Source organism: Apium graveolens, chromosome 1 (genome assembly GCF_009905375.1).
Source record: "Apium graveolens cultivar Ventura chromosome 1, ASM990537v1, whole genome shotgun sequence".
Lineage (NCBI taxonomy): Eukaryota > Viridiplantae > Streptophyta > Magnoliopsida > Apiales > Apiaceae > Apium > Apium graveolens.
Genome location: NC_133647.1, coordinates 197,988,426 through 197,999,526, shown reverse-complemented (window position 1 = coordinate 197,999,526; position 11,101 = coordinate 197,988,426). Strand labels below are relative to the sequence as shown.

Genomic DNA, 11,101 nt, shown 5'->3' with positions numbered 1-11,101 from the left:
CAACAACCATTCCTGACCCGGACTAAAAATATTATATTTTTAATTCTTTTTCTTTCCGGTCATTTTTAGCATCATTCTTTCCAAAAATACTTGAATGGTTGGCACCGCGAAATATCAACTTCATTAATTCAATAAAAAAATGTAAAATAGAAATGTATTAAAAAAATGATATTAATACACCGATCATATTTGGACCACAAATGTTTGCACCTTAGTTTATGGGATGACAACTCATTTAACACCCCAACAACATCTCTCAACTCAAATAAAGTGCTACCAACTGTCAAGCCACGTCATGTCACATGACGTTTGCACCCTTCTTAACACTTTGCATTGGAGTTGCTCTTAGAGCTCACGAATAATTTAAACTTTTGGGTATATATATTGGTGAGCATTTATAAGTTAGTTATAATGAAAAAAGATACTCTCTCTGTCTCAACTTTTTTTTACATTTTTTTTTGAGATATCCCATCCAATTCTTTACATTTCAAAACTTATCAAAAATAATCAATGGGTCCCATCACTTTTCCTTCCTTTTCATACTACTTTTACTCCACTATCTCCATTTTATACATTAAAAATCAACGGGTCCCACCACTTTACCACTTTTCTTTCTTTTTTTTACTACTTTATACATATTTCTTAACCTCCGTGCTCAAACCAAACGTAAAAAATTGGCCGGGACGGAGGGAGTATAAATTTTTCAGTTTATAAAATAAACGAGTTCTATGTCACCTGGCATAATATACGTCAAGGAAGTAAAACTAGTAAAATGTTTCTTCTGGGTAGCTAATAGTCGGTTTGGAAAACTTGATTTCATTTAAAATTATGGATTTGATCAAATAAGTTATTTGGGAATTTGGATTTCATTTGAAATTCAGTACATTCAAATATTAGTATAAATATGAGAATTTGAAATGACAACTCAAATCCTCATTTGAAATCCATCATTTGAAATGAAATCCAAGTTTTCAAACGCCCTCTAACATTATTCTTCTCATGAATAAACTCTCACCGGTCCAAAATTTATTAAAGAAAACTTGAGACGGAGAAAAACAGTTAAAACTTTCTTTCATTCAACAATTGATGCACATAAATGACAAAGTTATTTTATTTTAAGCATAAACTTTTTACGCGGATCCAGATATCCTAAATATAATGTCGATACGTATATTTTCCACAGACGGTACACCTGTAATTACATTGAAAAACATGTATCCAAATTCCATGCTACCTAACAACTTACATTAAAATGCTGAAGATCAAATCAAAAAGCATGGAATGTACCTTATACAGTAATATATAAAGACAAGGAACGTTGAATACTCTCTCCGCCCACCCTCCGTCCCACTCGTATGTATACATTTAATTTGACACGAATACTAAAAAAATTGAATATTATAAGAAAAATAGAAAAAATTAGACAAAGTGGTGAGATTTTAAAGTTAATGTAGTGAAATAAAGTAGGGGTTGTTGTAAATTTTATATTATAAATTTTTTACTATTTTTAAAAATTTTAAAATATATAAAATTGAATGAATATGCCAAAAAAATATATAGAAATGAAGGATGGGAGGAAATAACTTACAGCAGCAAGTTCTGACTACGTCATAGCTTACGTTATGAATTGAACACATTGTGCCGTATTCGCATGTAAAATAGTTGTGCTAAAATAATTATAATCGATTGGTGTTAATTTGTATTATATCTTTTTCACATCGATTAATGAAAACTTGTGACTACGGATTTTTTCTTTAAAAAAATCTACCTTCAAATTAAACATTATTAAATATAAATACATAAATGCACATAGTATTACTGATGTGCAATTTTATAATCAATTTAAAATTTTGGCCCAAAATAAAACAAATAATAAACCCTAGAAACTAAGCTAATTACAGAATTGAAGTAGTGAAATAACTTGAAGTAGACGACGTTATGTTGAGGATTAAGGCATATAGCTGGAATGCTGCAAGCCTGCAACCACCCTCCCTCTCTCCGTCTCCCCATCCCTCTCACTCTCTCTCTCAGTCGTCACACATACTGTGTGAAAGAGTGAAAACTGTGTAAAATTTTACTCTGTTCTTTCGCTAATTATTGTGTTGACGGAGAAATTTGGTAACAACAAAATTCGAGGTTTGTAGCCGGAAATAAGATTTGTGAAGGTGGTTTTTCGTCAGAAAACGTGAACAGTGTTTTGTGGTTATGATTAATGGTGGCTGAGATTGTTTAGAGTTAGTGGTGCCTCCTTTGCGCTCTCAACTTCTGACTTATTACAATTTGTCTACGTATCCGTATTTATAGGGAATCAAGCCAACGTAATTTTTGGGGAACAAAAAACCTAATGGGCTTAGATTTCTCATCCTGAGGCCCAGTAGGAAACCTACTGGAAATCGTCTTCTACTAGTTTTCGGAATGTCCGCTGATAAGGCCCAACCACAAAGGCACAAGGCTCGTCCGTGGCTTCGAGACTTCATGGATAAGGCAATTCCCCGTCCGAGGATAACCCTCTGCAACCAGTTATTTCTTCAGTCCACAAACGCAGGTATAGCCGTGGTTCACCCCATATGTTAAACGCATCTTTGGCCCCTGGATAAGGAGCCCCTACCAGATTGTAGGACAAGTGATCCCAAACTTTCGGGTGCAAAGTGCAGGTCACTCTGAAGTCTCCCAACGAGGACACCCGTTGACTACAAAGACAGAGCTCCCAAAGCACACACTAGTGTTCACCTCATATCCCCAATGAGGACACTTATTGACTACAGGGGAGGCCTTTTGTCCAAGCATGCCCCCGGAGGTCTCTGACCACGGACACCGCCTTCCTGTGGTTGCATTACAGAAAATAGTTCTTCAATAGAGTACCTGCAGCAAATATGTTAGTAATAATATTCTTCTCCGTTCTTGAAGCATCCAAAAAATAATATCCTCAATAGACTTTTCCATTTGTTTTGGCAGCTTGAAGATGAGGGTGCGTCCTCTCTTTCCCCTTTTCATCCATTTAAAGATTTCTGCACCAATTTAGGGATCTACTCTCCTCCAACTACCCCTTTCAAACCAGATTTTCCAGACGCTCACATGACTCCAGAATTTTCTGAACATGAGGCGCGCCTTATCCAAGAATTTAAAGAAAACAAATTCTTGACAGACTTTTCAAGTGATTCTTCTTTGGATGACCTTCCTTTGGCTCAGAGAAAAGGAAAGAAAAAACTAATTTCCGAGGAGAGGTCACCAGCACCAGAGAACTTGATGACTGGCTTGAGGACTTGAAGGTGTTGAGATTGGTGTGAGCGTAGGGGCTGAGCTGTCCTCAGTAAAATATAAATCTAACTCCCAAAACTTATCTGTCCAATCATTTCAGAGCGCGCCTTGTCCGCCACAGTATGAGGACGTGCTTGAAAAAAATCCCCCCTCTCTGCGCAATGAAATGATTTTTTTCATCATTTCAGTTCTCCAATTCACCTGAATCTTTTCCCATCCCATTCGTACATTGGGAGGTTTCTGACATCGAGGTTGATTTTAACTGGAGAAAGTATGATAAATATACAGAAACTGTGAAGAAATGCTTTAGGAAAGAATAAGGGAAGCTGTTTTGTGTGGGACTTTCATCCAGTTGTTCAGATGAGCAGCTGGATTGGTTAATGAAATTCTACGACATGGGGGGAATGTGGGCGCACCCTCTATGCATGATGCACCCCCATTTTTTTAATTATGAAAAAAACTTCAGGATTCCCAGGATGGTCACTAGCCCAAAGCTAGTTTCTCTGGGCGTGGGCGCGCCCTTACATCCCTACCTTAGGGAAATGATTGAATTATATGATCTAGCACCTCTCCAACTGTCACCAAACAGCTACAAACTTGTACTAACCTTATTCATTCTTTATATGGATTTGAACTTTCCTCAACCACCTATGGACGAGGTGAGCTACTTTTTTAGTCATCAGAAATCTGATCACGGCTACTATTACTTGGTGGTCAACAAGCAACACAACAAAAAAGGATTCTCTTCAGGAAAGGTCAGCCACGAGAAGGGGTGGAAAGAGAATTTCTTCTACTTATATGATGTACCAAGAATCAGGATTCAGTTTAACACTGAACCAAGTAAGGGCGCACCCTAACTTTTCATTTATTCTTTATTTTGTTCTTTTCTTCATTTACACAATTATCTTTTTCGTTCTACAGATAAACCTTTTGTACGCAAACTCGAGGGTGCGCCTAAAGCTCGCGCAGAGGATTTATTAAAGGTCGCAGCAGAGAAATGAAACTTGAAAATGTTGGTAAAAAGATCCAACTTGATGCGAGTTGGGATTCTTTCTGACTTAGTTGGGACAAAATGTAGATACATAAGATTTAGGAAGGGTAACCCAATCTTTCGTATTATAAACATTAATAGTGATGAGGATATAGAAGAAGAAGCTGAAGGATTTGAAGATAGCACCATTCAAAACCCATCTTCTGTAGGTTTGAGACTTTATTATCATGGCGCCCCCTATAGAATGAAAAACCCTCGTGACCTTTAACTTAGCCAATTAATTAGCTTATACTGCATCTTTGTACGGCATTTTACATTATTATCTTTTATAATAATTGTGTCGCTTACTTTTACATGTTATATGTCATGGCGCACCCTATATGCTTAGGGTGTATGCTTTTTATTTTATTACTAGATAAAATTGCATCATAATTGCCTTAATTTTCTCATGCCTGTTTTTCATTCTATAAGGGCGCGCCCTATAAACAAGGCGCGCTTATTTGTTAATCATATTAACTAATTCGATTGACATTTATGCAGATATGGCCCCTTCAAGAATCTCCAAATATTTCGGGGGGCGCCCTGACGACAAGCTCAAAGCACAAGTTCAAAAGAAGGACGCATAGAAGACTCAGACTCCTATTCCTGCTCCCATACCTATTTCTCAACCAACTCCTGTACTAAAATGAACAGTGGTGGACCTGACTGAAGGTCAAGGCGCGCCCAAAATACCTAGAACATATGGCGTGCCTTCTGATGCTGAATCCTTGACACTCAACTACCTTGGCCCTTTGGGATCTGTCTATGTCACAGATGAGGAAGTCAAGAAGTGGAAAACTATGAACTTGGAAGAGTCAACCAAGGCTTCAATCAAGGCTTCTTTCCAGCTGATGTTTTACTCCACTCAAGCTGTGGACAAGTTGTTGGAGGAAAGGGCGCGCCTAGAGAGGCTGCAAGAGGACAACAACATCCTCTAGAACAATCTTAAAGACAAAGATCTCCTTCACTCTAAAGATATTAAGGAAAAAGACTCTCAAATCTCTTTCTTAAAGGGCGAGCTTGAAAATCAAGGTTCCCAACTCAAGAAGGCTAATGAGACAGATGACAATCTTCATAACGAGCTTGCTGAAATGAAATTAAGGGGTGAGTATCTTGAGGAGCAGCAGAAAAATGGATGGCTTGATGAAAAAAAAGAGATTACTGATGAGGCGTTTTCTCGTGGTTTTCACCACTATCGAGTTGGATTCGTGGCAAATGACCCTGAATACTCCTTTGAAAAGTTTGGTGAAGAAACCGTTGTTGAGATGCTAGAGTTTAAGCAGGAATATGGTGATGAAATTAAGTAAAAGAGAATAAAGCGTGGCTTGGAGGAGGATGATGGCACGCTCACTAGTGAAAATGTTCAAGGAAAGGACGCGCCTGATGTTGACCCTTTTGTTCCTCTTCAGGTTATTCCTCCTGGCGGAGACACTCAAGGTGCGCCCTAAGCTTGCTTTCTTTAACCTTGTCAATTGACTGCTCTAATACTTGAGGTGCCAACCCTCTTTTGATGCTGTAAAAATTGTAAGAGTAAATTACTTTTTTTGCTACCTTGGTAGATTCTTTCTATGTATGTTTCCTTTTTACAATTTATCCTTGCTTATTAAACGATTGCTCTTTAGACATATTTTTCTTTAAAATGCCTTAAAAATTTCTAAATATATAAACACTTTGGGAGCCTTCATCATTAGGGCGTGCCTTTGAAAATAGTTATGAATTGGTGTTGGCTATCATTTGCCAAATATTCTGTACAAGATATCTTTATTTGGGTGCCTCTGATAATTGGGCGCGTCCTTAAGGATTATTTTTCAAATTTAAGAAACATCAACACTGCTAAACCTTTAGGACACGCTCTTATGATCTTCTTAGGGTGCTTCTTCTTGGCTTATATTTTCAAAGGATGAACTTCTATATTTATTCTAACAAGTTCTATATCCATCCATTTCTTGGCCACGAGTATGAAACCATTTTAGGGCGCGCATAAACGTTTTAAGTCTGCAGATATTTTAGGTGCATCTACCATTAGAGCACATTCTTGAAAATACTTATGAACTTTTTTCAATTATTTAGATCTCACAAAATCTTCCAACTTAACTATATTAGGGCGTTGCTAAGAGTCAACTTGTTTATTTGTAATTCTGTTTGTAGATTAAATAATTTTTGTAATTTAATCTTTGTTAGGGCGCTTCTACAATCAAGGCGCGCCCTATATGGAAATTCTTATGAACATATCGAAATAATATAGGCGTGCTCTAAAAAGTATTAGGACGCGTCCTATTAGTTATGCAGTTGGATAATTTTTCTTCAATTTTATTCATAATGCGCTCTAGTGCGGAAATTGCGTCAGTCTCATGGCTACTATGCTCTGTGGGAAAATTATTTAAAAAAATTTATCCTTCAGCTAGTTCCAAAGGTACGTAGTTACATGTACAACCCTCCTAGGCTAGGAGGAATTTATTTGCTACTAGTCTATTACATAAAATCAACCATAAAACTAATGGGCCGGAGCCACGCCCTACTGATAATACTTTCGCAAATGTTCTGCATTCCAGGTTCGAGGAATGAGCTTGCCATCCAAATCTTCCAAATGATAAGTACTTTCTAAAGTATAGCTTTGACCTTGTACGATCCTTCCCAATTAGCTCCAAGCACTCCATGTTGAGCTATCTTTGTATTTGGCATGACTTTTCTCAAAGCAAGATCACCAACTTTGTATGGTACAGACTTCACCTTTTTGTTGAAATACCTAGCAATCTTCTGTTGGTAAGCCGCAAGCTCTAACTAAGAATTTATTCTAGCCTCATCCAACTAATCCAAATATAGCCTTTGATTGACCTCTGCATCTCTTTCAACAAAAAAATCTCTTCGCAATGATCCAGCTTCTACCTTCACAGGAATCATAGCTTCGTACCCGTAAGTTAACGTGAAAAGGGATTTGCCAGTAGTTGACCTCGGAGGTGTTATAAGGCCAAAGAACCATCGGTCGCTGTTCTGGACAATCACCTTTATTTTCTTCAAACTTGGCCTTCAAAGTATGTTTAATATTCTTCTTTATGGCTTCAGTCTGGTCATTACTCTGTGGGTGATAGACCGCAACAAAGTCTTTTTTGATGTGCAAATCTTCGCAAAGTTTTTTTTAACTTTTTTCTATCAAACTTTTTTTCATTATCAGATATGAGCTTGTATGAAATCCCGAATCTACAGACTATGAAATTGAAAATGAAATCCTTGATTTTCTTTATCGTTATCTTTTCCAAAGGCATAGCTTTTGCCCATTTGGTAAGGTAATCAACGACCACAACAGCGTATTTGACACCCCCTTTTGCTTTTGGGAATTCTCCGATGAGATCGATTCCCCACATGGCGATGGGCCAAGGACTTACCATTGAAGTCAACGATGTTGCAGGGGCAATAGAATAGTTGGCAAACCGCTAACAACGATCACATGCTTTAAAAATTCTAAAGGCATCCTCTTTCATTGATGGCAAATAATATCCATGTCTAAGGACCTTCAATGCCAACAAATCACCCCTTGAGTGGTTTCCACAAATACCTTTATGCACCTTTCTAAGAATATAATTCCCTTCCTCGAGATCTACACGATGTAGGAGTGGTTGACTAAATCCTCTTTTATATAAAATGTCATCATACTCCACATATTTTGCAGCTTGATAACGAAGGCACCGAGCCTGGAATTTATCTTCTGGCAAAGTTCCCATACGAATATAGTTATGTATCGGGGTCATCCAAGTCTCTTGCGGAACCTCTTCTATTTAGAACACATTCATCTCGGGAATACATGGGATTTCTTGAATTCCCAATGGAATCTGTCCTAGCAATACATTTTCCATTTGCGAACCCATTTTTGCCAAGACATCCGTTTTCCTCTCCTGGCATACCTTCCAGTTTTATATTACCAAACTCTTTAAGTAAGCACTGCACATATCTCATGTACAGCTCGGTTCGAGGGCCCCGAGCTTGGAATCCTCCATTAACTTGATTAATTACCAATTCAGAATCACTCCGAGCTATCAAGTTTACAACCCCTACTTCCAATGTCATTTTTAGCCCATTAATCAAAGCTTCATATTTGGCGTCGTTATTTGTGACATGGAACTTGAAATGGATGGAACTCATCAACGAATGCCCTTTTGGAGTAATTGGAATAATCCCGACACCTGCTCTATTACTGTTCACAGCTTCATCAATATGAAGAATCCACCACGGGTGTGGGAACTCTTTTTTCACCTTTTCGGGGTTATCCCCCCGTGAAGAAGGTTCAGCCAACACCATAGCCTTCTCATCTACCTCTGAATCAAACTCAAGCACGAAATCGGCTAAAGCCTGCCCTTTAATTACCGTGCGGGGATAATATTCCAAGTCGAATTGCCCCAATTCGACTGCCCATTTCAACATTCTTCCTGACAACTCCGGTTTATGCAAGATATGCCTTAGAGGATAAGCAGTGCGAAGTTCTATCTTGTGAGACTGGAAGTACGACCTCAATTTCCGTGCAGCGAGGATAAGGGCATATACCAATTTCTTCGTATAGTATACTTGGTCTCGGCATCCAATAATCTTTTACTTACATAATATACGGGTGAATGGTGACATTCTTCCTCCCTTTCACTGGTTTTGCCAATTTAGGAGGATTTCCTAATTGTTCTTTAATTTTCCTGAAAAGCTTCCTCATATTATGGAGTCCATACAAAATCTTTTCCCATACCCTTAATTGATTTAAAGAATTCTTTGCATCTTTCTGAAGATTTAGAGACAAAACGATTTAAAACCGCAATCCATCCCGTCAAGATTTGTACCTGCTTCACACTAGTGGGAGATTTCATTTCTATCAGAGCTTTGATTTTAGCCGGATTTGCCTCAATTTCTCGATGGTTTACCATGAATCCCAAGAACTTCCTCGATTCCACTCCAAACACACATTTTTGTGGATTCAGTTTCATCCTATATTTTCTCAAAATGTGAAACATTTCAGCCAGGTGTGTTACATGATCTTCAGCTTCCTTGGACTTCACTAGCATATCATCTACATACACCTCCATTGTCTTTCCTATTTGCCTTTTAAACATTTTTTTCACCAGCCTCTGATATGTGGCTCCGACATTGATAAGACCAAATGACATCCCGATATAGCAATAGAGTCCTTTATCAGTAATGAATGAAGTATGTTCTTGATCAGGCTCATACATGGGAATTTGATTATAACCAGAGTAAGCATCCATAAAACTTAGCAGAGCATGCCCTGCTGTGGCATCTACTAATTGATCGACTCTTGTTAAAGGAAAATTGTCTTTTGGGCATGCTTTATTTAGATCAGTAAAATCTACGCTAGTTCTCCACTTTCCATTTGGCATTTTTACCAACACCGGATTTGCCAACCATTTCGGGTAAATGATTCCCTGATCAATCCGACTTCCAAAAACCTATCAACTTCTTCCGCCAAGGCTACAACCCTTTCTCCACTTACTTCCTTGTGCTTTTATCGAACTCCTATGTGTTTGAAGTCAATGTTCAATCGATGGCACATGATTTTTGGATCGATTTCAACCATATCCGACTGGCTCGATGCAAATACATCATGACTTGCCAAGAGAAATTTCGAGAGCTCTTCTTTAAATCTTGGATTTAGTTGAGAGCCAATCTTCAAAACTTTACTGGAATCCTTCTCATCAATTTGGATTGAAATAGTGTCCTCAACTGGCCCTTTTCCCATGGGCAGTGGAATTCGTGGATCCTGGTCAAGTTGATTATAATCTTTCACATTCAGTTTAGAAGGAGCGTCATCTTGAAGAGGAGCATCAACTTTTTCTAAGATCATTTTGGATGAAAGCGCGCCCTGTGTCAGAGGGCCATCAATTCTCCTGAAATTTGTGGTATTAAGGGCGCGCCCTCAGGAGGAGGGGTTTCTACCTTGTACACAACTTGTCCCAAACTTTGCAAAACATTATCTCTCCCTTTAAGATTTTCCCCATCGAAACTTCCTTGGATGATGTCATTGTTTGTGAGCTTTTCTTCTTCTAAGAATTCGATCTTGGGAGCGTCTTCTAAGAGCAATGTTGTCGGGGTTTGTATGGAAGAGTATTTATCCTCATATTCAACATAGTAGTGGATACAAATTCCTTCGCTTGACTGCTCGATCATACCTTCTGTCTCATCATCGGAGGTATTCCCGCTTTCATCGTCCTTTTTTCAAAAACCCCTCATAGCTCGACGATAGCACTCTCGAGAATCATACTGGGAACCTTTTACGCTGCCAATTCCATTTGGGGTAGGAAATTTGATCGTCAAATGATGAATATAAGTGATGACCCTCATTTCCCTTAGAAAAGGTCGTCCCAGCAAAACATTGTCAGAGGATTCCTGATTTAGGACTTTGAACTCGAGCATCTTTATTACAGAAAGGGGACTTTCTCCCAAGGTGCATGGTAATCAGATTGAACCCATGATTCTGACACCCTCGCCAAAAAATTCGTACACCCAAGCATCTTCTCCTGATATATCCTGGTCAGAGAAACCCATTTTCTGGTAAGTGTTTTATTAGAGGATGTTTTCTGAACTTCCATTGTCCAGAAAAGCTCTGTAGACATTCTTAGTCCCAATCTGAAGGGAAATAACTAAGGTGTCATTATGAGGATGATGCACCCATCTTGCGCCTGCTTCTCTAAAAGTGATATTCATAGATTCCCCTTTGAAAACCTTCGATGGTCAAGTTTCCAAGCTATGAATGTCGGTTAAGGGCCTATACCGGGCCTCTTTCACATATCTTGCCAAAGCTTGGTTGCTGCACTTCATGCC

At 38.4% G+C, this 11,101-nt stretch overlaps 2 protein-coding genes across 2 annotated transcripts; both read right to left on the bottom strand.

The window, feature by feature from the left end:
* Positions 1-6,889: 6,889 nt before the first annotated feature.
* On the bottom strand, positions 6,890-8,007 carry LOC141715463 (uncharacterized). Its single transcript, XM_074518737.1, has 4 exons — positions 7,798-8,007; positions 7,430-7,719; positions 7,124-7,313; positions 6,890-7,069 (listed from the first exon to the last, which is right to left on the bottom strand). Exons 1-4 carry the CDS (start codon positions 8,005-8,007, stop codon positions 6,890-6,892), a joined length of 870 nt encoding a protein of 289 aa, XP_074374838.1.
* A 10-nt stretch (positions 8,008-8,017) lies between these two features.
* On the bottom strand, positions 8,018-8,704 carry LOC141715447 (uncharacterized). Its single transcript, XM_074518736.1, has one exon. The coding sequence runs from the start codon at positions 8,702-8,704 to the stop codon at positions 8,018-8,020; it is 687 nt and encodes a 228-aa protein (XP_074374837.1).
* Positions 8,705-11,101: the final 2,397 nt, after the last annotated feature.